General features: G+C 43.1%; 1 protein-coding gene across 3 annotated transcripts in view; it reads right to left on the bottom strand.

Annotated features, from left to right (window-relative positions):
• Window positions 1-25677, bottom strand: part of ATP9A (ATPase phospholipid transporting 9A (putative)) — a 101091-nt gene that overhangs the window by 60447 nt on the left and 14967 nt on the right. For all 3 annotated transcript variants that reach the window (XM_083744169.1, XM_083744167.1, XM_083744168.1), the window contains exons 2-4: window positions 12851-12995; window positions 12069-12182; window positions 5924-6032 (exon numbers count right to left, since the gene is read on the bottom strand). In XM_083744169.1, the coding sequence (XP_083600295.1) occupies window positions 5924-6032; window positions 12069-12182; window positions 12851-12995 (368 nt within the window). The remainder of the gene's footprint in view (window positions 1-5923; window positions 6033-12068; window positions 12183-12850; window positions 12996-25677) is intronic.

Below are 25677 nucleotides of genomic sequence, written 5' to 3'. Positions count from 1 at the left end.
TGACAAACAGCACATTTAACAAAAGTGCCTCCTGGCTTCTGCTAATAAAAGCCACAGACTTCCTTTGATGCTGTAATGATTGCTACAAATTGCAAAACTAAGTCATGGGGAAACAGTTGCAACAATATCGATTCACTGGTAAAAAGGAAAAGGGGGGGGGAGGCTCTAACAAATTCCTCTCGTTCGCAACTGCTGGCCAACGCTGCACAGCAGCAAAATATTGGCTGTGTGACTCAAAGATTCTTTTCAGGGAGAGTTGAATGTGCACACATTGGGCGGTCTTACACACGTACACACACACACACACACTGCAGCTCCTTGTTGCATTCTCACAGGCCCATACAGGGATGAATACGCCTCAGGTTAAGCATTTTCGGGTTGCGCTCCGCAGCGACCCGGAAGTAACAGAACGTGTTACTTCTGGGTTTCGCCGCTCGCGCAGATGCTCAAAATGATGTCATGTGCATGCACGGAAGCAACGAAACGTGATCCGTGCACACACAGTCGTGTATTACTTTCGCTTCAGGATGCAAACGGGGCTCCAGAACGGATCCCGTTCGCATCCAGAGGTACCACTGTATAAGATCAGCATAAACTGTTGGGCCGATGAGCACTTACTGTTCCCAACCCTAACCCTGTGGAAAGCCATCTAATTAGACCTGTTTTTAGGAGGTAATTTAATTATTGTTTGATTTTATACCAATATTATATACAGTGGTACCTCAGGTTAAGAACTTAATTCGTTCTGGAGGTCCGTTCTTAATCGGAAACTGTTCTTAACCTGAAGCACCACTTTAGCTAATGGGGCCTCCCACTGCCACTGCGCCGCCGGAGCATGACTTCTGTTCTCATCCTGAAGCAAAATTCTTAACCCAAGGTACTATTTCTGGGTTAGCGGAGTCTGTAACCTGAAGTGTATGTAACCCGAGGTACCACTGTATTTGATGTTAGGTGCCCTGAGCTGACTTTGGCAGCGGAGGGCGGGATATAAATAAAAGTTTATTATTATTATATCAGGGGCTGATATATTAAGCTGCATTAATTGTTTATTGTTTGCTCTTGCTTTGCCGATATGCTGCTGTGTCTTACACTTTTGGTGTTGTCGTTTTTTAAAAAGATTATATTGGTGGAAATGTTGTTTTAAATATTATTATTTTTAATGCTCAATTTGTTAAAGTATTCTTTTAATACTCAGTCATTGTATAAGAAGAAGAGCGGCATACAAATATTAAATCAAATCAAATCTTAAATTTCCCCTGAGATTCAGGAGCAGACATTTTGCTTCTGAATCCTCATTCTATCAACTCTGCCTTGTCACATCACTCTTGGGCTGCTGGCCTTTGCATCTGCCATGACTACAGGGTTAGGCTCACATTAGGGAATGGGGCTTCAGGGATTCAGAAACACCTCTGGCAGGGGGGCAGCTATAATATAGTACCTGTGCAGCCTAAGGGCAATCCACTGCCCTGCTCTGACTTGGAGAGCATCAGTCTAAAAGCTAAAGAGCAACGGAGTGGGATGTCCACCTCAGGCCTCCCCATTTAGCTCATGAGGTTGAGCCACACATATGTCCCACACTTGACACAATCAGCTGTGGGTTAAGCAAAGACATAGCTGGACCCCAAAAGGGCATGCAGGCACTTTGCAAACCTTGACAATCATCTGATCCTCAGGACTTGAAAAAGGGGAACCTGCCAGAGCATGTAGCCTTCTTCCCCACTGGCCATGCCACCATTAATCCCAGAAGTCTTCAATAAACCCTAGTTCCCCATGATAGCTGAACAAGGAAACTATGGGTTGCACCCAACATTAGTCCTACTCAGAGTAAACCTACTGAAATTAGTAAGAGTCACTAAATTAGATCTACTAATTTCAATGGTCCTACTCCTGAGCAAAACTTGGTTGCATACAATGCTATGGTTACAAGGAATATTAAGCAAAGGGTTAAGACCCTGGCTTATCCTTAACCATAGCTTCCCAGTTCCGATGAAATGGAGGCTACGGTGAAGACTTCCGGGGTTAATTGTGTTGAGAAGGGAAGTGAGAAGTGGCTGAACAAGGATGCAGCATCTTTGTATCACAGCTTATTAAACTGTGATAATCCAAACCATTATTTATTATTATTTATTTTTATTATTTTTATTATTTTTATTATTTTTATTATTATTATTATTATTATTATTATTATTAAAATTAGGCAAGCAACTATGTCATTCCAGTCTTGAGTTCCAGCTATGCATACCAATTTTTTTTAAAAGAGTCAACAGATGGTTCATGATAATCCAAGTGCCACAACTGCAAAATAAAAATACTACGGAAGTGAAAATTTAATACATCCCATTAACGGCAGCACTGTGCCTTTACAGTATGAAAAGGTGGCAGCAAGATAAAACTGATAATGCAACTGGTATTGCCAATTAGCTGTTTGCTTTCGGGTTCTTTATATAGACCTCTCTGATGTGATCCTTGACACTGCAAAGGTAACCAGCACTAGCAATGGGGAATGCCTTCTTTATATAAAACTCTCAGCGGAGACATATCTGTGATGGCTCACTGCAGTCCTGAGCTCCTCAGTGACCGGGATGCATACCATTTGCAAACACAAAATCAAAACAAAACGTCCCCAGGAACAAATCAAAACATACCCAAGACAGTTTTCATCTGTTCTGGTACGCTTTTGGCTTTTAGGTGGCCTTGCGCTCTGTAACTTGCAAAAATAAGAGCACAAAAGGTTTGGGAAAATATTGTTTTTTGATACAGCTGGTAAATGCCAGTGATCTGTATCAAAGGAGCACTCTGCTGGCAGGAGGTCTCTTTCCATTTCATACGGTGGGTTTGGGGTTTTTTATGTAGTTCTCCCTTACTACGCTCTGTAATCATGAAAGGGGGTTGAGGGGGGGGAGCAAGAGAAGAAAAACAACTCTGGAATTTTAAATCAACAGCCTAGTGAGTATCAAAACAGAAATCTGGCCTGCAAATTTAATAGCAAAGTTGGGTTGATGGATGGATGAATAGGAAACCTGAATTTGATTTATACAGATGGCTTGAAACTATTTGAAAAGCTCCTCTTTGGTGCCTCAAAAGGTAGCAGTAAAACAAGTCGTAAAGATAACAAGCTGTGATTGCCCAATATGAAATTAAATGTAAAAGAAAAGTTGTCAAATTTTCACAATACAATTACTTCTATTTCACCCTCTCCCATAACCAGCCCAGTAAACCGGAGGGAAATTTGAAAAAGTTTGGGGCTGCTACATCATATTTTCAATTATACTTGCACCCTACCCTTTCTCCAGTTATGGTATTCCACTGCCCATCACAAGTTTAAAATCATAGTTTTGTGGAGTTGGAAAGGACCACAAGGGTCATGTAGTCCAACTCTCCCTGCTATGCAGGAATCTTTTGCCCAACATGAGGCTCAAACCCACAACCTTGAGATTAAGAGACTCATGCTCTGACTGAGCTATCCCAGGTCCAAGGCCACACCTCTGACTTCCCTTGAGCACAGTTTAGCACAGAGATGGGGAATCTCCACAAGCTGCTGGACTCCCATTATCCCTGACCATGGGCCACACTGGCTGGGGCTGATGGGAGCTGGGAGCCCAACAACATCCAGAGAGCCACAGGTTCCCCATCGCTGGCTTAGTATATCATCTGAATCTGACAAACTGTGGTTCAGCTTAATTACAGCTTATCACCAATCAGCCCTGAGTGCTCACTGGAAGGACAGATTCTGAAGCTGAGGCTCCAATACTTTGGTCACCTCATGAGAAGAGAAGACTCCCTTGATGTTGGGAAAGATGGAGGGCACAAGGAGAAGGGGACAACAGAGGACGAGATGGTTGGACAGTGTTCTCGAAGCTACCAGCATGAGTTTGACCAAACTGCGGGAGGCAGTGGAACACAGGTGTGCCTGGCGTGCTCTGGTCCAGGGGGTCACGAAGAGTCAGATACAACTAAACGACTAAACAACAACAACAACAACATCAAAAAAGCCAACTTCAAACCATGGGTTATGAATCTGGCTCATTTGAAACAAGTCCCGCCCACCAACTGCTTATACATAGAGTACACCTCTCCCTATGTATGGAAGTGAGAGCTGGACCATAAAGAAGGCTGATCGCCGAAGAATTGATGCTTTTGAATTATGGTGCTGGAGGAGACTCTTGAGAGTCCCATGGACTGCAAGAAGATCAAACCTCTCCATACTGAAGGAAATCAACCCTGAGTGCTCACTGGAAGGACAGATTGTGAAGCTGAGGCTCCAGTACTTTGGCCACCTCATGAGAAGAGAAGACTCCCTGGAGAAGACCCTGATGTTGGGAAAGATGGAGGGCACAAGGAGAAGGGGACGGCAGAGGACGAGATGGTTGGATAGTGTTTTCGAGGTTACCAGCATGAGTTTGAGCAAACTGCGGGAGGCAGTGGAGGACAGAGGTGCCTGGCGTTCTCTGGTCCATGGGGTCACGAAGAGTCGGACACGACTAAACGACTAAACAACAACAACAACAACACACCTCTCCCTTCTAGGCACAGCTGATTCACATCATTTCCTTCCCCACCTCCCACTCAATATAGCAGCAGAACAATCAGATGCAAATAAATCCCTGAAACACCTGCTCCAGAAAAAAAGGTCATTGCTAGAAGGGAGAGGTATACTCTATGTCTAAGCAGTTGGTGGGCGGGAGCAGAGAGCAAGCAAAGTTTTGGAACTTCCTCCCTTGGGTTGGTCTCTGGCCATGATTAGATGTCACATAGTTTAGTCTTTCTAGTCTTTCACCTGAAACCCAAACTGCGGTTAACTGTGACTTGTTTCAAACGAGCCAGATATATAGGGTTATTTGGGGGTGGGGGAAGCTGGAGGAGGAGGAGGAAGGGGGAATTTTCTTGTGAGAAGTATAATAGGACATACAATGAGTCATCCCAAAATACGGCATGCTGTTTGCAAGGGCCTCTGGTACTTAGAAAAGCCTTTTGGAGGTAGATCTCCTTCTGTGAATTTCATGTACTTCACGATCCCCATTATTGTAATTGTCCAGAAGCAAGTCTCAAGCATCTCCATTTAGGTGACAGCTCTCATAGCAATATTTGCGTAATTTCATAGGAGTGTGCTTTCTACATTCTAGGAATTAAAAGGTGGTCTAGATTTGGGCATATTAAATTGTTTTTAAATGGCACGTTCTCTCCTCCTCCTCCAGCTTCCCCCACCCCCAGTAACCCTATATATCTACAGGGTCCTCCAACTCTCCAAAGCAAATCTGGTCAGCATGCAGCTTGCAAGAGGGAGGAGAGGGAGGGAGAGTCCTGGTGCAGGAGTTTAAGCCCGTTCTGCTAGCGGATGCTCACAATGGGATTTCACCCAAGGAGCCTTACTTCTGAACAAACATGAATGGGATTAGGTTGCATGCCTAATTTGCAACACGCATTCCCATTCTGAAAAGATCCAAGTCAGGATTAGGATATTCAACACATTCAGACCACCTATCGCTTATAATCTATAAAATGGATGTGTCTGTAGCAGCCATGATCTCAAAAATATGAACTCCTTTGTATTCTTCCCTTCAATGCAACATACACCATCATTATTCTGAGTAACTGGCCACATCCCAATATGCATTGAATATGTGGAAGGTTCCCACTCCCTGAGAACTTATTGCCCAATTGTAGCTGGAAATTTATCTGTTCTGTCATCAGGAGTCTCTGATGCTCTGCCAGGGCCAAACGAAACAGAGGGGACTTGCTAAGCCATGTGCCTGTGTGCTTGGCAACCCGCCCCCCCCTCCACAGTCAAACCCCACCCCCCTTTCAGAAACTTTGCTCCTCCAATTGTCAGCAACATTTGATTGAGTTGCAACTCCCTGCTGTTCGGGCAGTCAGCTAAGGGACTCTGCAAGCAGATGTAGAAAGCTGGAGCCAAATAGCTGACCTCTCGCTGTGAGCTTGCTGTAGATCTGCGAGTTCACTTCCTTGTCACGCATGTAGCACCGGATCTCTTCCACAGCCTCACGGATGATGGTAACTGCGAGGACAAAGCCCTAGGAGAGAGCGGGAGGGAGAGGGGTCATTGAAAATGTGTGGATAAAAGCCCAAGGAACTCCCACTCCGTGCATGGAAAGCCACTGAATGTCGGGAATACATTCTGGAGTGTGCAGCCTACCAGATGAAATACAGTGACACTTTTCATTAAAATTGTCAGACACTATAGAGAAAACTAAGCATTGAGCTGTGTCTTCATTTCGAAAGGAAGTCCACAAAACATTAAAACTAAATGTTCTTCGTGTTTTAAGTACTTGGGCAGCTCCAGAGGACCTGTTTGTTTATTTATTGAGCATCTATCCTGATCTGCTTGCACGGCATTTATGAGGATATCTATACGACAATGAGCACTCATCTTGCCTTATTCCTGATTTGGTTGTGGAGTGTTTATACATCTTTCCATTAGCCATTTGTTCATTACACACTTTTCAGGTCAGGTCTCTGCCATTTCCTAAGTGCAAAAAGATGTAGATTTTATGTATCTGTAAGCTGACTGCACATTTATAAACTGAATGTTTTGGTAATCATTTGTCATGAAAGGGTCGAATGATAGCTACCAGGACTAAGGACCACTTGGTTATATATTTATATAATCCGCCCTGAGATTCTTAGCACTCAATGTATGTTAAACGCCTTTATGTCCTTCATTGGCCGGTGAAGATTATTTTATTCCAGCATGTTTTTGGCAACAGACTAGTTTTAAGGAAAGGACTTTCTATAGTGCTGTGTTGTTTTTACTATCTGCATTTTAATAGATTTGTTTTTGTATTCTATTTTTTATGTAATTTTATATTGTTTTAATTCTATTACAGTTTAATTGCTTTTTAGTTACTTTATATGTTTTAAAGCTTTCTGCATTTTAACCTTATTGTTTTAATTACTGTAAGTTGCCTTGGGTCCCAGTCTAGCGAAAAGGCAGGATAAATAAATATAATATAAATGAGTATTATAATAACAACACAAACATATAACTCTTAAATGCATTGTATTTTTTGTACTATGCTTATTCAATAACTTTTTTCTTTTAGTTTGTTTCTTTTTAAGAATCGCATTCGTTGTATGAGGGTGACAGAGTGCTTTAATCCACTGACATTGCAAAAAACCTAAATTTCCAGAGTAACATACCCTCCAACATTTTTCTGATGAAAATAGGGACATCCCATGCCATAATGATAATTTTACTATTTATACCTTACACCCCTTACTGGGTTGCTGCAGCCACTCTGGACAGCTTCCAACATATATCAAAACATAATAAAATATTAAACATGTAAAAAAAAAACCCTATTCAGGATTGTCTTCAGAGGGCTCAAGAGTCAGATAATTCCATTCCCTCCAACATTTCTCTAGTGAAAATACAGACATCCTAAGGAAAAGTGGGACATTCCAGGATCAAATCAGAAACCTTATCTAAACCAGGGAATCCCTGGAGGGTCTGGCATAAGCATTCAAATCACTCCTGCAAAATATTGACAGTCTGGAGCAGGGGTAGGCAACTTAAGGCTGGGGGGCCAGATATGGTCCAATTGCCTGCTCAATCCGGCCTGCGGGCGGTCTGGGAATCAGCATATTTTTACATGAGTAGAATGTGTCCTTTTATTCAAAATGCATCTCTGGGTTGTGGGGCATAGGAATTCGTTCATTTTTTTTTCTTTCCCAAAATATAGTCCAGCCGCCCACAAGGTCTGAGGAACAGTGGACCGGCCCACAGCTGAAAAATGTTGCTGACCCCTGGTCTAGGGGCATTCCTTGTTTTGTTTTGTTTTTAAAAAAACCAATGCACAACAATATCCAAAAGAACATTCTCAGTGTTGACACACAAGTCTCTTAATATTTATTTTCCTTACCTGTATCATGAAATTATAATTTGTTACTTAAATGCAGTTAAGCCCCACCCATCTGCCACAATGCCTCTTTAAAGGAAACTAATCTGTCTGGCTAATTTCAGGGCATCCCTTGCAAAACTTCTCATGAACATTAATTCAGAAGTGCATTGCTACATGGCCTCAAGGCTTGGGGACGCTTTGCAAAGAGATGCAAATCCTTCTGAGGGGATACAGGACAGCTGCACAAATTTGGAAGTCCCTGCATGAAGCCAGCCCTAAGGGCTTTCATTATTTCTCCTGTGAGGGCACCAAGTTGTCATGGCATGCATGTGTCCCCCTCACCCCCCCAAAAAGATGGAAATCTCCTCTGGCACTTACAGACTTTATATACCATGGCTTCTGAATGTTTTGCAGCATTTCAGACTATTGTTTTTAATTAGCATTCTGATAAAGAGTCCAAAAACATAGCTCGTTATTGCTACAGGCAACACACACACAAAGTGATAAGCCGCTGTGATGTATTCTTATGATACAGCAGTATATATTTTTTATAAATCATCTAGATGCATTTGGCAATCAAGGATTTCAAATAATCACTCCCCCCCAAACCCCTTCATGTTCTGCCTCACTAAGCCATCCCAAGTTGCTATTCTATACCAAAATGGTTGCATTAGCAGCCTGCAATGAACAAAAGGCCTTTTATATATAGCCCTGGCAGATCACATGCTGAATTTCAATGGTTCGTGTGATGTGGGGCAAATCACAATGGCCTTATAGGTTTGCAAGCCAGCCTTGCAAAAACTAGCCTCTAACTCTCCGCTTCTCTTTCCCAAGCCATAACAAATGAAACAGTGCAGCTACAGGCAAGCACCAGATTGTTGACACAATGGCATATATAAAATGAGGCCGGAGAATTCGGGATTACAAGAATCTTGGCTTTTGTTTAAACGGGTTCAAGTTTCTTGTCCTCGCAGCTGTGAAGGTATGCTTGAAAGGGTGCAGGCAAAGTCTGCCGAAATCTCAGAAAGGTAGTCGATGGGGGCTTCCAGTAGCCACCTTGAATTTGTTTCCTGTCCTTCTCAATAACTAGCAAACCCAACAACGTGCAAAGGCGTTAAAATAAAAGGATGGTGCAAAACAAGACAATTTGGAAAACCAATTAATTAATTGCCCTAACAGGTTTCAGGGAGGTGCAATTCAGACAAAGACACCACACTGTTCCAATCAAATTTAAAGCTACCCTCCTTGGCTTAAAATTAAAATAAAACCTTCTGGGAAAACTACACAGATTTGCCGCACAGCAACCCAGTCTGAACATTATATTAAGTAGTATTAAAAACAAAAGCAAACAATGGTTTAATGTGAACAAGTTCCCATGGACAGAGCCAGGATTGTCATGACATTTAAATCCAGACTTGGTGGGTTGCTTCATATATAATATAAAATAATTTATTATTTATACCCCACCCATGTGGCTGGGCTTCCCCAGCCACTCTGAGTGGCTTCCAACAAAGTATTAAAATACAGTGGTCTGTTAAACATTAAAAGCTTCCCTAAACAGGGCTGCCTTCATATGTCTTCCAAAAGTCTGGTAGTTGTTCTTCTTTTTGACATCTGGGGTGGGAGGGTGTTCCACAGGGCGGGTGCCACTACCGAGAAGGCCCTCTGCCTGGTTCCCTGTAATTTGGCTTCTCACCAGGGGCGCCGACTTATAAAAAATATTGGGGGGGCGGGGGCCCATACCGACTTATAAAAAATATTGGGGGGGGCCCAAGACCTCCAAACTGCTGCTGCTGGGGGAACGAAAGGGGCGAGCCCCGGGCAGCCCCGACCTTAAGTGAACCTGTGAGGGACCGCCCTTTGCGGCAGCCGATTGGCTGCCGCCGTGGGCAGTGAATATTAATGAGCTAGGGGGAATCCCCGCTTCTCGCAGGGCTGACGCCAGCCCCGCGAGATTGTTGATGGGTCGAGAGCCCGCAACCCCACGCCCTCTCTAGATCGGGAGTGGCTTTGTTTTAACTCATTACTGAATGTATTTTAAAAGGTAACTATCGTCAAACAAGGAAAATAAAAAATACCAACATAATTTTGTGATTTTACAAAGCATTAATATAACTAACAATTTTCTTAAATTATTGGGGGGGCAGAGCCCCCCCAAACGAATTTTTGAGGGGGCTCGGGCCCCCTCAGGCCCCATGGAGTCGGCGCCTATGCTTCTCACAGTGAGGGAACCGCCAGAAGGCCCTCGGCGCTGGACCTCAGTGTCTGGGCAGAACAATGGGCGTGGAGACGCTCCTTCAGGTATACTGGACCAAGGCTGTTTAGGGCTTTAAAGGTCAGCACCAACACTTTGAATTGTGCTCCGAATCTTACTGGGAAGATGCTCTGGGTTGACATCTTCACTGAGTTATCAACTTTGACCCCACAGTTTTGTCCATGGTTAGTGACCACCAGTATATATGGGCATATATACGAAGTTAGGATTTTAAAATATTTTAAATATTTTTTTCCACTGGCTTTACACATGCTTACATTGAATTGCATTTGCCATTTTACTACCCATTCATCCAGTTTGGACTCCTTTTGGAGCTCCTTGAAATCCCACTTTATTTTCGTCGCCTTGAATGTTTTGCCATCATCCACAAACTTGGCTACCTTACTGCCTATCCCGAGCTCTAGATCATTTGGTTTAATACAGTGTACAAGCTTAATTGAATCAATTTTATAATGAATGATTTTAGAGTGTTGTTTGTGCTATACTTTTGTACTGTTTATTGTTGTTAGCCGCCCTGAGCCCGGCTTCGGCTGGGGAGGGCGGGATATAAATAAAATTTATTATTATTATTATTAATTCTGAACCCAACATATAAAGTCTCTGAAACACTGGCCAAAAAATATACAGGTAAAACTCAGAAAATTAGAATATCGTGGAAAAGTTCATTTATTTCAGTAATTCAACTTAAAAGGTGAAACTAATATATGAGATAGACTCATGACATGCAAAGTGAGATATGTCAAGCCTTTATTTGTTATAATTGTGATGATCATGGCGCACAGCTGATGAAATCCCCAAATTAACAATCCCAGAAAATTAGAATATTAAATGAAATCAGCAAAACAAGGACTGCAAATAGAGCAATATTGGACCTCTGAGAAGTAGAAGAATGCATATGTACTCAGTGCTTGGTTTGGGCCCCTTTTGCATCCATTACTGCCTCAATGCGGCGTGGCATGGATGCTATCAGCCTGTGGCACTGCTGAGGTGTTATGGAATACCAGGATGCTTCAATAGCAGCCTTCAGCTCTTCTGCATTGCTCGGTCTCATGTCTCTCATCTGTCTCTTGGCAATGCCCCATAGATTCTCTATGGGGTTCAGGTCAGGCGAGTTTGCTGGCCAATCAAGCACAGTAATCCCATGGGCATTGAACCAGGTTTTGGTACTTTTGGCAGTGTGGGCAGGTGCCAAGGTCCTGCTGGAAAGTCAGCATCCCCATAAAGCTCGTCTGCAGGGAAAAAGCATGATGTGCTCCAAAATCTCCTGGTAGATGGCTGCGTTGACCCTGGACTCAATGAAGCACAGTGGACCAACACCAGCTGATGACATGGCTCCCCAAATCAACACAGACTGTGGAAACTTCAAACTGGACTTCAAGCATCTGGCATTGTGTGCCTCCCCATTCTTCCTCCAGACTCTGGGTCCTTGGTTTCCAAATGAGATGCAAAAGCTGCTCTCATCAGAAAAGATATTTGGGTAGCCATGTCACCTTTTAAGTTGAATTACTGAAATAAATGAACTTTTCCAGGATATTCTAATTTTCCGAGTTTCACCTGTATAGTTAATTGTTGCGGGAATAATTGGTGGAACGTTCACATGATGTCTTACTCTTCCCAGGGTTAACCCAAGGGAATCTCCCATAGCTGTACTCCTAGAATGGCTGATTTATGGGATAAATTACCTTTTTGGATCAAATATCCCTCGTGCATTTCCTTAGACTGCTGAAGGTCCCAATTTTGAATAGCAAACCTTTATTAGATCACTTTCGGCAGCTACAATTCCCAAACACATAAAGGACAGGCTTCATAAAACAAGCTAAGAAAAACCATTTTAAGTTATGGCACCACTTGGATCTCTGAGATAAGGTAACAAAGGACATCTTGTATTCAAACACTGAAACTTTTCTTGAATAAATAAACTCGATACTACCTACCAAAGGAACCCAATACGTGTAAAGAGCACCGAGCCTCATTTCAGGAACAAATTGAGAACAGGCCAGAAACAAGAAGTAGAGGTTGAAGAAGTACTTGAATTGGTTGAACAGCACCTAAGAAACAGAGTGAGGAACAAGAAAGGCATTTGTAGCAGCACATCTAAGGTTAACATGGCTCACCATGGAAATGTTTAAGACAGGTTTTCGCAACTCCCAAAGTTCTGGACTACAACTCCCATCAACTGGATGGAGCTGATGGGAGTTGTAGTTCAAAATATTTGGAGGATACCAAGTTGAAGGCTGTTCCAAGGCATCTAGCTAACCAGGAAAGCTTTAAGAAAAAAAATGCAAACTCAAACACATTCCAGGACATTAAAGATATGCAGTCAACTGTGGCTCCCCCATCTATTTTTCCCATTATAGCACAGTTTAAACGCTGCATCTATACGGAAAGGACAGTGTGTCCATTGATACATATATCACAGGGAAAGGGGACTGAAATGGGAAAAGTCCCAATTTCAGTTCCTTCTCTTCCCTCCATTCAGTTGTGTTGGACTGGGAAATACCTCAGTGACTTCTTCACTATTGTAGGCAACAGGATAGCTTATTGGGGCGCAGACAGGGAGAAGCAAAATTAAGCTTCACTTAAATGCAGAAGAGTAGATTGAGCCAATCCAGGTTAGAGCTGCCTTAATTGTCCACTCCAAATAAACCACTGGCACTCAACACTCAAATATCAATAGAAGAGGAAGGCACATGGTTTTTCAACATGGAATACATACCCCTGGCAGGAAAGTGAAAAAGTTGTACTTCTGGTTGTTGATCACATTGCGTGGGTATCGCTGGTCCCTCTTTTCTGGATGGCCAAGCCAAACCGTCCGAGGCCTTGGGTCTCTTCTTCCACAACATCTTAGGCACTCGCAACATCTGTAGGGGGTGGGGAAAGTTTTAAAAACTTATTACATTGAGGACAGCTATCATAAGAGCCCTGTTGGATCAGTCCTTGGGACCATACGGTCTAGGATTCCATTTTCAACAATGGCCAACCAGGAAGCCCACAGAAGGCCAAGAAGACAATGACCTTTCCCAGGAATGGTCAATACGAAGGATGTTGTTGCAACTTAATAGGAAAGGGCAGGCTGAGTCATATCGATGAAGGCTGCATTCACACCATATATCTAAAGCACTATGATATCACTTTAAATACTCATGGCTTTCCCCAAAGAACTCTGGGAGCTGTAGTCTGGTTAAGTGTGCGGAGAATTGTTCGGCGATTCCTATTCCACTCACAGAGCTACAGTTTACAGAGCGGTTCAACAATCAATTCCTCTTCCCAGGCAACTCTGGAAGTTGTCTCATAGCCTTAAGACAAATGCTTCTTTTTGAGCTGAGCACTCCATTATTTAGTCTAATTCCTGCCTTCCCAACCCAGCACTGACCATATGCTTCCAACAGTATTAGATACATAAACTAGGCACCAAATGGCTCCTAAACCAGGGTTACTGTCACCAAAATGGAATGTCTAGTTGCCATTTTGGGGTCAGATGGCTCAAAAGTCGCATTTTTCAATGCAACTTTGGGGTTCCTGAAATTCTCTCTGATTGTGCAGATAAAATATCACAGATAGAATTCTACAAGATGTGTTGTTAGTGTGTGAAAAGAGACAAGATCCAAGGATCCCCAGGCATATACCTCCAGATGGTGGAGACATCACCCGGGCATCTTCACTTGGTCGTAAGTGGCCAACAGGCAGTTGCAAAATGCACCTGGTGAATTTCGAGTACTGCTTTGAAACGTATCATGAACATATCCTTGTATGTAGTGCCATACATGCAAAGGTCCATGAACAGGCACACTAGCATTAAAGAACAACAGAACTGGGCCCTTGGACCCCACATCCTAAATCCACATGCAAATCCTGCATTGCGACAAAGAAGGAACTCTTCTTTCCATGCCATGTTAGGATGATGGCACAGAGAGCTCAGCCTCATAAAGGAAGTGCGGCCCCATAACAGTTCTCTGAAAAGAGGAAAAGGAGACATGAAATGGATAGGGCCTCAGGGCTCCAGCCATTAAAGTTTGCACCCTCTGAGAGCCATCCAGAGTGGCTGGGGCAACCCAGTCAGATGGATGGGATACAAATAATACAATTATCACTATGAAAATTATGAGAGGCTCCATCCCATGACCTTCCTTGAGGACAACAAACTTGCTTAAATAACAAACCCTAAAACTACACACAGCCAAGATTGTTACACCTGCACAGTATGATCACAGAATATACTTTGCCCCCAATTACCAGAATATAACAATTAGAGACAGGGTATAGACCATCAAATGACAGAGGTCTGCTATTACCATAACTGATATATATACCCTCCAACATTTCTCTGGTGAAAATAGGGCTGCCCCATTCCATAATGATAATTTTACTATTTATACCCCACACATCTTACTGGTTTGCCCCAGGCACACTGGGCAGCTTCCAACATACATAAAGAATAAGAAAACATTAAGCAATTTTGTAAAAACCACTTCCCTATACAGGATTGCCTTCAGATGGCTCAGGGATTGGATAACTCCATACCCTCCAACATTTCTCCAATGAAAATAGGGACATCCTAAGGAAAAGTGGGACATTCCGGGATAAAATCAGAAACTGGGACAGCTTCTAAAAATCAGGGACACCCCTGGAAAATAGGGACACTTGGAGGGTCTGGAAATACAGTCACACAACTGTGAAAAATGAACTTGACGCAGAGCATGTAAGCCACACCCTAGCCTCCCCTTGCGATCCCAGAGGAACAAGCACACTCCAGCATTCATCCAGGAATTCACCCGAACTTAGCTCTTAGGCAAATTCTCTCCATTCCTTTAAAGCCTTCACTGCCCAGTAATCCCAGAAGAGGACTAAACTACTGATAAGCACGGAAAGCAGCTGCTTAGTTTTTGGGTTTTAAAAACATAATTAGCTGCTTGCTTCTCCTCTTAAATACCCTGCATCCAATCAGAGACTACCTTCCTGGTTGTTAATCAGGTGCCAGAAATTGCCAATGGCCACATCCAACCACTTTTTGAGCAAAGGCTGATTAAATGTTTGTTCCTGTGTGTCTGTGTTGAGACATATTTGTTTAGCCCCATTGCCTTAAGATTTCAGTCCTAAACACACTATTTAGGGAGTAAGCCCCACTGCAATTGGGGAGACACTTTTCTAAAAAAACATGCTTGGGATCCCACTAGATTCCACTGTCTCTATTAGGGTTACAGATAGGTAGCCGTGTTGGTCTGCCATAGTCAAAACAAAAAAAATTCCTTCCAGTAGCACCTTAAAGACCAACTAAGTTAGTTCTTGGTATGAGCTTTCGTGTGCATGCACACTTCTTCAGATACACAGGGTATGTCAGTTTTTCCCCTGGCCTCTGTAGCAGGGTCTGTTTAATCACAGTCATCAGCAGCTGATCTTAATCTGCACATTGTGAAAAACCCCAGGTTGATTTCTGGAGCTGAAATTGATGAAAAAGGCATAAGTGAAGGTGAGGTGCTTTTTTAAACCTGATCAGATTGGCAACTGTAGTTCCTGTCTGCTTGCAGTAGCTGTTGCCTCAGTTCTGAATAAGAATGCTACCCATTTAACCCAGTGTTAAATAAGCACAGGCTTATTTCTCCATCTTTTCGGAAAGCTACTATGTCCTCCAGAGTAGAAAGCAGAGCAGCAATGGGAACCTTTGACCCACAAGTTGCTGCTGAACTACAACACCCATCAGCCCCACCAATCATGGCCAATGGCCAGGGGTGATAGGAGTTGTTGTTCAGCAACTGGACAATGGGAGTTGTAGTTCAGCAACTCCCATGATGGGAGCCCCAAACATTCCCCACATTAGAGTGCTTGGGCCAGACTTTCTCAACCTGTGGGTCCCCAGATGTTGTTGAACTACAACTTCCATCACCCCTAGCTAGCAAGGCCATAGCTTAGGCATGATGGGAGTTGTAGTCCAACAACATCTGGGGACCCACAGGTTGAGAACTGCTGGTTTGGGTTGAATCCCTGCTCAGCTATAAATCTCACTGGATGGCCTTAGGCAAACCATGCCTATCTAAGCCTGCCTCACGGGGTTGTTAAAGGTAAAGGGACCCCTGACCATTAGGTCCAGTCGTGACTGACTCTGGGCTTGTGGCACTCATCTCGCTTTATTGGCTGAGGGAGCCGGCGTACAGCTTCCGGGTCATGTGGCCAGCATGACTAAGCTGCTTTTTGCAAACCAGAGCAGCGCACGGAAACACTGTTTACCTTCCTGCCGGAGCGGTACCTATTTATCTACTTGCACTTGGAGATGCCAAGCATGAGCTTAGCCAGGATTTATGTTGTGGAGGGACAGGACACCCACCTGCCCTCATCCTCTGTCTGGCTCTGTCTAGCAGATTCGGAACAAAATGTCTCAACGACAGTCGGGATGCCAGTTGTGTCGCTAGAATGCATCCATGTGACCTCGGTGAGCATTTCAATTTCAAATATTCCAATTGTTTTCTACTTTTAGGTAAGTGTTTTTATTTATTTACTTACTTGATTGGAGGGAGGAGCTGCCCCCCTTCCCTCCCCCCTGGCTATATTGAATGGTTGTCAGATACTGGGTTCTGGAGGCTAGCCCTGTGCTCTGATTCTATTAATTTTGCTGTGGCCAAAAGTAAAAGGCTGCAGATTTCCCTCTGACCTCACCACCACCTGACCAAACCACCTTCACCAGTCTTAAGGACACAAGCAAAATACATGGGCTCCACCCTTCTTTTTACAATGTTTTGCTCACATAGCCTGCAGGGTATTATTGCAACACAGGTGAAGCTTGGGAAGGCAATAAAAACTTTTCTTTGTCAACAGATATATTGAACTCATCACAGCCCAGCAAAGAACCTCTTACTGTATTTCATAAGAGACCTAAGGGAAACTCTCATCAGCAGTCTGTTCTAATACTTTTCACCTCAACACAGAGATTAGCACCCCATTCTGTCCAGAACTTTGTCCTCTCCCACACTTTAATTTGCATTCTTGTCCTTAACTCTCCCATCCTGATAAAGAATTCAGCCATTTGCACACTGAAAAAGTGGGAATAACCCCGTGGAATTCCTTGGGGCTTACTTCTGAGTAGACAGGATAGGATTGTAAAGTACATTTTGTTTTATCAGATGAACACAGCAAGCCACTGGTCTGGCTGATCCATCTGGGCCTTATGGAAGCTGCTCTGAACACGTTTAAAAAGTGACCTGGAAATTAAATGATAAAGTTTTAACTGAACTGCCAGAGCAACTTTCTATGCTGTAACTTGGGTTCACAGTCACTGCTTATTTGATCTGAATACGATTGTTAAGTATGGATCTGTATACAATCTCAGAGTATGCAGTTGAACTTTGTCACCAAGCAACTGCCTTCAGTCAACACTGCCCTTTTAAAATGTGGTTTTTTTGGGGGGGGGTATTGGGTTGTTGTTTGTATTTTGATTATATATTTTGTGGTTTTATATTTTTGATTTTGTTCTGGGAACCGCCCTGAGGCCTCCGGGTATAGGGCGGTATATAAATTCAATAACTAATAATACGTAAAAACAAAAAAAATTCCTTCCAGTAGCACCTTAAAGACCAAGTTGGTCTTTAAGGTGCTACTGGAAGGAATTTTTTTTGTTTTGACTATGGCAGACCAACACGGCTACCTATCTGTAACTAATAATACGTAGATAACAATAATAATTAATAAATAAAAAACCATAGCGTACACTGCGGCACCCTTACAGCACATGCAGTTTAATGATTGAAACAAATCTCTTCCGTAATGGGCTGGTTTTCAAAGGCTTGGGATACAGAGCAATGAAGCGAAACTCTCAAGCAGTTCATTTCTTAAGCTTAATTGCATTTTGTTTAACTTGCCAAAGCTGTAAGATCCAGAAAGTGGTAGGCTGAGGCAACTCCCCTTGATCGTAAAGTCAATGTTCCCTGTCACTCTCGTCACATCAATCATGATGAAAGTAAAAACAAATAAAACTAGAGCTGGAAAATGGAAGCAAATCCCTCATATAACTTTTGCCTGAGTAAATGTATGTAGGGCTGGCTGCATGGCTGTAATCCTACATATGCTTACTTGGGAGTAAACATGCATAGGGTCAGGCTACAATGCTGCCAGCCCAAGAAGGAAGTTTCATTTAAGTACAAGAAACTTACTGTGAATGCATGTGTGTAGGAACCAGTTGCAGGGTTTTGATTTTAAATACAAGTGTGCAATCCTGATCACAGAAGGCTTCAATCCTATCACACTTTGGAGGAAATTAAAATAAGTAGAACTAACTTCCAAGATAACAAAGATAGGATAAGACTGTAAGACTGCAGTCCTACACAGAATAACTGTGTAGTCCTCCAGATTCAGGTAGGTAGCCGTGTTGGTCTAACGAAGACAGAATAAATTAAAAAATTGTCCAGTAGCACCTTAGAGACCAACTAAGTTTGTTCTGGGTATAAACTTCCGTGTGCATCTGGGTATCTGAGGAAGTGTGCATGCACACGAAAGCTTATACCCAGAACAAACTTAGTTGGTCTCTAAGGTGCTACTGGACATTTAAAAAAAAAAAAAATTGTGTAGTCCTCCATATGTCCCATGTCATTGGAAATAGTGGGTAGAAGAATGCAGTCTTACCATGCAATCCTATGCATGTCTTCTCAGAAGTAAGATTTCCCTTGTTCACCTAGGTGTGTAAGTCTGCACCCTGAGCCTATTGATTTTTCTAGGATTAAACTTGTCTAAGGCTGCATAGGATCGGGTTGTTAGGAAAAGGTAGCCTATTGAGCAACCCTAACTTCAGCTCTTTCCTTAAGAATGGATATCCATTCTTAAGGAAATCAGCCCTGAGTGCTCATTGGAAGGACAGATCCTGAAGCTGAGGCTCCAATACTTTGGCCACCTCATGAGAAGAGAAGACTCCCTGGAAAAGACCCTGATGCTGGGAAAGATGGAGGGCACAAGGAGAAGGGGACGACAGGACGAGATGGTTGTACAGTGTTCTCGAAGCTACCAGCATGAGTTTGACCAAACTGCAGGAGGCAGTGGAAGACAGGAGTGCCTGGCGTGCTCTGGTCCATGGGGTCACAAAGAGTCAGACACAACTAAACAACTAAACAACAACAAACTTCAGCTCTTATGCCCTGGCTCTTAGAGCAATGCCCAAAGAACTCAGTAAGGACTAATTCTGAGTAAATGGGTGCAAACGGTTAGGCTGCAAAGGTTAATAATACACATCAATGTAATGCAATGGTTAGAATGTAGCAGTAGAAGCACAAAGATTCAGCCATGGGTGATCTTGGGCCAATCTCTGACTGCATTCACACATAACACAAAAGTTATGGCTTATTTTAAGCATAGTTTGCTCGACAAACCATGAGTCATCTTACAGCTGAGCAAACATGCTATAGCTTGTTTCTCCAAAGCTTGATTTGTTTCCCATCTGCTCCTGTCTTGTGCCTCTGTAGCTTGGCGAGCATCTGGGGCAGAATTGCCCCCCCCCCAGCTCAGGCTCCTGCAGAGAATATTTCTGCTTAATTGCCAACAACGTCCTTTGCGACCTGATCCTATGCAAATCTAGGTGTGTTCTAACAAAACACATTTATTTCACTGGGTTTAGGCAAACATGAAGAATCAGGATGCAGGGAAATTACAAGTAAAAAGATGTAGGGCTATGGGCATAGCCAAGGGGGGGGGGCAGGGGCTGTCCCCCTCCCATAGATCGATTATGATTACGATATCTTTATTGCCATTGTCCCTTGTGGAACAATGAAATTGAAAAACTACATAAAACTACATAAAACTACCACAAAACTACACCAAGTAAAGCGATAGAAATACTTAACTACCGTACTGACCAATCACGTTGGTTCTGCCCCCACTAACAAAGTCCTGCTCCCCCCCCCAACACAAATCCTGGTTATGCCTATATTGATCCATGGGCTACTATGAAAATGAGGCTGCATTTTAAATTGTATTTTAACCCGTATTTTAAATTGGGGTTCCCCCCCCCATTATGTTTTTATTGTAATTTTACTGGCGTTAGCCGCCCTGAGCCTTGCTCTGGCCGGGGAGGGTGGGGTGTAAATAAAAATTTGTTATTATTATTATTAGTAGTAGTAGTAGGGCTGCAACTGTAAACACTCTTGGGGGGGGGGAATATTACTGAAACAAGCAGAAGTTATTTTAAGTCAGTGAAACTCGGGTACACCTTGAGTGGTATGAAGGGACTGTGTGGTCAAAGTCTCCCCTAACATGAAAGTGCCTGACATATAGAGTGCTTTCACATACAGTGGTACCTCGGGTTACATACACTTCAGGTTACATATGCTTCAGGTTACAGACTCCGCTAACCCAGAAATATTACTTCGGGTTAAGAACTTTGCTTCAGGATGAGAACAGATATCGCGCAGTGGCAGCATGAGGCCCCATTAGCTAAAGTGGTGCTTCAGGTTAAGAACAGTTTCAGGTTAAGAACAGACCTCCAGAACGAATTAAGTTCTTAACCCAAGGTACCACTGTACATGGGTGCAGGGCCCCACAACCCAGAGTTCCCTGAAACTATAAGCCAGAGAGTAGCAGCTGATGAGCACAAACAGCACTGGAGTCAGCAGCTAGTCACCTTGAGCATTCCAGACTCTGCAGCAACTGACACTTGCCCTTTCTTTGTTCCTATATTTAAGTACACTTTATAATCAACAAGCCAGACACGTGCATGGATACTCATTTTATCAGGGCAGCAGAAGCAAACACCATAGGCTTACCCCTTGGGGACTGCAGCCCTGTGAAGGTGCTGGGAAGGGAGTCTCTTAACAACAGAAACAAAGTGGAGTCTGAGAGCAGTCCTGTATAGGGAAGTTTTTAATGTTTGATGGTTATTTATTTATTTAAGCTGTCCAGAGTGGCTGGGGCGGATGGGCAGCATATACTACAACAACAACAACAATAGTGAGCAATCGAAAACAGTACAAGTGGATTTACATTTGTGGTGTGCATACACCAACAATTTTATTCCTTGTAGTTATCATGGTGTTATTTAAAATACAAAACTAAGCATGCTCAGAATTTTGTTTTTATCAGTCAGCAAGCATTTTTTTTGTTTCTTTTTTCCTTTTTCTTTCTTTTTGCTTTAATGTATCAGGAATGTTGGTGCCCACTACCTGATCACTCCTGAATTTCCTATTCAGGAGAAGGCAGATTTTAATATATCCATGATGAAAACTTTCATTTAAGTGTTTAACAGCATATTGATTACACTGTGTTGTTGCAACAGATTAAGATTCTGAATTTTTTTAATTCATGCCTCAAGGAGGAGCCGAGCTGGAAAAAAAAAGTGCATGAGAATCATGGGTTTGCAAGAATTAACATTAGAGGGCCAATCTCCCAAAAGTGGATTTGGAGCCCAAATCCCAGCAGCCTCCATGCCTTTTGGGGTTGCAGGTGTCGTGTAAGGCAAAGGAAGATGTGGCAAACATTCCTTCCTCGAAGTTTCTTAAATTACCTTATTCTAGAAACAACGCCTATGTCTTAGCTGGGTCTATTTGACCACAATATCAGATTAATAAGGTTCATGCATTGTTCTCCATTGACATTTTGAAATATTGGTTCATGTCAGAGACACACTGGCCACGGGTGGGAAAAGCTGGAAAAAAAATAACACATGCAATGGCTCACACGCACAGGTTAAATATCTACCAGTCTACCAAGAATAATGAGGCTTGTCTGTTGCACTGATTTAGGTAAGCAAATAACTTGCTGATTAGAAGCAAACTAAGCTCTGTTTAAGAAAGAGCTCAGCCCTTTCAACAGGTAGAACAGGAAACACTTTGGGGACTGACAAACAATAGGGAAGGTAGTTTCATCTTATTTTTCAAAAAAGAAAAGAAAAGAGTCTCACATTTCTTGCTTTCCACCTCAGTGCCTGCAAATAAGAATAAAAGAAATCTTATCTGCTAAGGAAATGCTTTTAGAATTCCACCCTCCAAAAAGGAAAGCAACATCTGGAAAAATCCAGTTAGAGGGAAAGAGTTAGGAAATGTTAGCTTTGCTTAAATCAGAATGCTCAACAGGCAGCGGAAAGATTAACTTTCATGAGCGGGTATTTTTCAGGCACCCTACTGAGAACAAAGACAAGATGATTTCCATGCCAGGTCAATATTTTTAAGGCTAAATATTTCAGTGGGGGATATTTAATGAAAGCCAATAGGTAAAATACTAATATTTAGATTTGGTACTGACTCTCAGCTTTTGGTTCTCAAAGAGGATCTCTCCAAGGGATGTCAAGAGAAGCTGTGGTTTTCATTGGATCATAAAATCATGCAACTATAGAGCTAGATGCTTTTGAATTATGGTGCTGGAAAAGACTCTTGAGAGTCCCATGGACTGCAAGAAGATCAAACCTATCCATTCTGAAGAAAATCAGCCCTGAGTGCTCACTGGAAGGACAGATCGTGAAGCTGAGGCTCCAATACTTTGGCCACCTCATGAGAAGAGAAGACTCCCTGGAAAAGACCCTGATGTTGGGAAAGATGGAGGGCACAAGGAGAAGGGGACGACAGAGGACGAGATGGTTGGATAGTGTCTTTGAAGCTACCAGCATGAGTTTGACCAAACTGTAAGAGGAAGTGGAAGACAGGAGTGCCTGGCATGCTCTGGTCCATAGGGTCACGAAGAGTTGGACACAGCTAAACGACTAAATAACAACAACAACATAGAGCTAGAATGGTTCTCCAAAGTCATTTTGTCCAACCGCCTACTCAATGAGATGGTGCCCTCCAGATACTTTGGAGCGAAACTCCTATCATCCCTGACCATCGACCATACTGGCTGAGGCTGATGGGAACTGTAGGAAAAAACATATGGAGGGCACCATGTTGCCTACCCCCGGATTACAAGGATGAGCAGGGTTGCCAGATTCTGATCTAGGGATCGCTTCTTTGCATTCAAGAACCGAACACAACGTTGTTGTTGGCATCTGTCTGTCTTGAGAGAGTGTGCCTCCAAGGGTGAAGTCCAACTGCTGGAGACTCACAGTGCCTGCTGTGTCTGTGGAGACTGGTAACTCATAACTTCTGCCTCCTATGTTGTTTTTGTTGCATTAGCAGCACTGAACTGACTTCTATGGGGCACAAGTGTGGGCAGTGTGGATGGAGATTCTGTGCTGCCCAGCAACGCCCCTTTCAGCCTTGCTGATGTGGCCCAAAGGAAAGCAGAGCAATACAGTGGTACCTCGGGTTAAGTACTTAATTCGTTCTGGAGGTCCGTACTTAACCTGAAACTGTTCTTAACCTGAAGCACCACTTTAGCTAATGGGGCCTCCTGCTGCTGCCGCACCGCCGGAGCCCAATTTCTGTTCTTATCCTGAAGCAAAGTTATTAACCTGAAGCACTATTTATGGGTTAGCGGAGTGTGTAACCTGAAGCGTATGTAACCTGAAGTGTATGTAACCCGAGGTACCACTGTATGTTTAGCACCAGTTTGGTTGCAGGAGTTGTCGGACGGAGGCGTACAAGGTGCCTTCCAACCATCTTAGGGTCTCCACTTCAGATATGTGTAAGGTTTACTCCATAGCCTTTTCTTCTCCCCAAAAGGTCCCGCAAGGCAGTAGGTACAGATTTTTCCTGAGGGTTTACTCCTGAAGCCTTTCTCATGGATGGGTATATCCACAAGGCAGAGGAGGTTTCGGGTCAGAGTTTTCCTTCTCCACCAGAGTTTTCCTTCTCCTGAAAGCAACGTAGGTTTGGCACAACAACTGGCACCTGAGGACCAATAGGGATGGGAGTTCCACAAGTGCTGACTGGTACATTGCAAATCATTTCCACGGAGCTTAAAATGGCCTTCCTCTATGACTGATAGGTTGAGAACAAGGAAGGGTTTGTCCCAATAAACAGTGATGATTAGGATGTGCAAGATAGTCTCACTAACCACGTTAAAAGACACAGGTGAAATCTACACGCATATAAAAAACGCCGTGAAAATGCTTTTTTTAAAAAAAAGTTGTGAAAAATACATTGAATTTGGCATAGCTCACTGTTGCCATCTAGTGCCACATTTGTATATTGCACTTTACAACACACTGAAAACGTTTGATTTGCAGCTGTATAGCTGAGTCCTTAATGTAAGTTACTGTATGGGGAAAGAACATTGCTGTAGGACACATCTACACTACCCACACCTTGTCGGCTTTCAGTGTAGCTCCAAGCACCAAGCTCCGGGGAGCCCTGCCCACTTTTCCTTGTTGCCCAGCTGATCAGTCATCAGTTGGGAAAAGAAATGTATTTCCATGCAATTTCAGGACCACTGCATCAGAATCACTGGGTGAGCATGGGTTAAAGCCTACGCTCCTGGTGATCCCAAGAGCCCAATGCAGCTAAGGTGGGAGGGAGAGGCTAAAGTGAGCATGTGTGAGAGAGTGAGAGTTTTGGGGAGGGGGGAGAGAGAAGCAGACCACTGACATTGCTCCACCAAACCACAAAATTGGAAAATCGGAAGGTCTTCTTCCAAAAGGCCTCCACTCTGCAATATCCAGCAGTTCCAGCTAACCACAAATGTCATAATCGTATAATGCATGAAGAAAGAATTATGAACGCACAATTACACACCAGTAGGTACTTCCTGCCCAACTGGTTTTCTTTTCTTTTTTCTTTTTTTCAACAAGAGATACATGTAATAATGCTAGCTGAAGAATTAATGTCTGCATTGGCATTCAGTTGCCAACAGAATTCAGGCCTCATTATTTACATTGATATTGGAATTGCTTATTTTTTTTCCTGGGGTTAATTGGCTTATCACATATAATATTTACAATAATCTTCATTTCCATCATCATAATGCCTGAAGGAAAACTATGTTGCTGCACTCATTCTATAATAGATGTATTTTAGTTAGCATTAAAAATTGGAAATGGCTCTCGTGAACCTCCCATTCATTTAACATTCAATTGTCAGGTTTGTACTGTGTTATTCCCTTGGCAGGAGACTGCCCTGTTTGTACTGTGCGCAAACAGGAGAAGGGCATGGGCGAAGGTTGACCTGGAAGCTGGCAACACTCAGGATGCAACAAGGGAACATTTCAGTTTCCAAGGATGCTCTGCTCTCTGCTGCTGACCTCAAAGCCATCATATAACCCACAAGAAGACTTCAGATGCAGGATTCCAGAGTGAAATTGCTGTATTAGACCTTCACTTCCCACACCAAGAGAGTTAAATTAGCACACAATAGCTTGGGGGGTGGGGTAGTAGTATTGCTGTTCTAAATGGCTACCCAGTTATAATTTGGGCTCTCCACAGAAATGTTAGACCTGATGCTGTGACAGACATGTAATGTCTCTCCCCCCCCCCCCCCTGTGTACACTACTGATAACTATTTCTCTTTCTGTAACTCTTATGCAGGTTTGCAAGTACATGTATTATAAAGCAAAGTCTATCTACAAAACCCTTGTGCCACAATAAATATTACCAAGACCCTTCATTCTTGCTGCTGCAACACGTGACTTCCCTAGAATTAAGGAAGAGTTTGTCATAGCTGTTTTCGACACATTTTTCACAGGCCGGAAAATCAAGTTGTCTCCAGGCGC

This window comes from Podarcis gaigeae (assembly GCF_964106915.1).
Source record: "Podarcis gaigeae genome assembly, chromosome: 6".
NCBI lineage: Eukaryota > Metazoa > Chordata > Lepidosauria > Squamata > Lacertidae > Podarcis > Podarcis gaigeae.
Note: the sequence above shows the minus strand (reverse complement) of the source record. Positions and strands in the feature narration are given on the sequence as shown.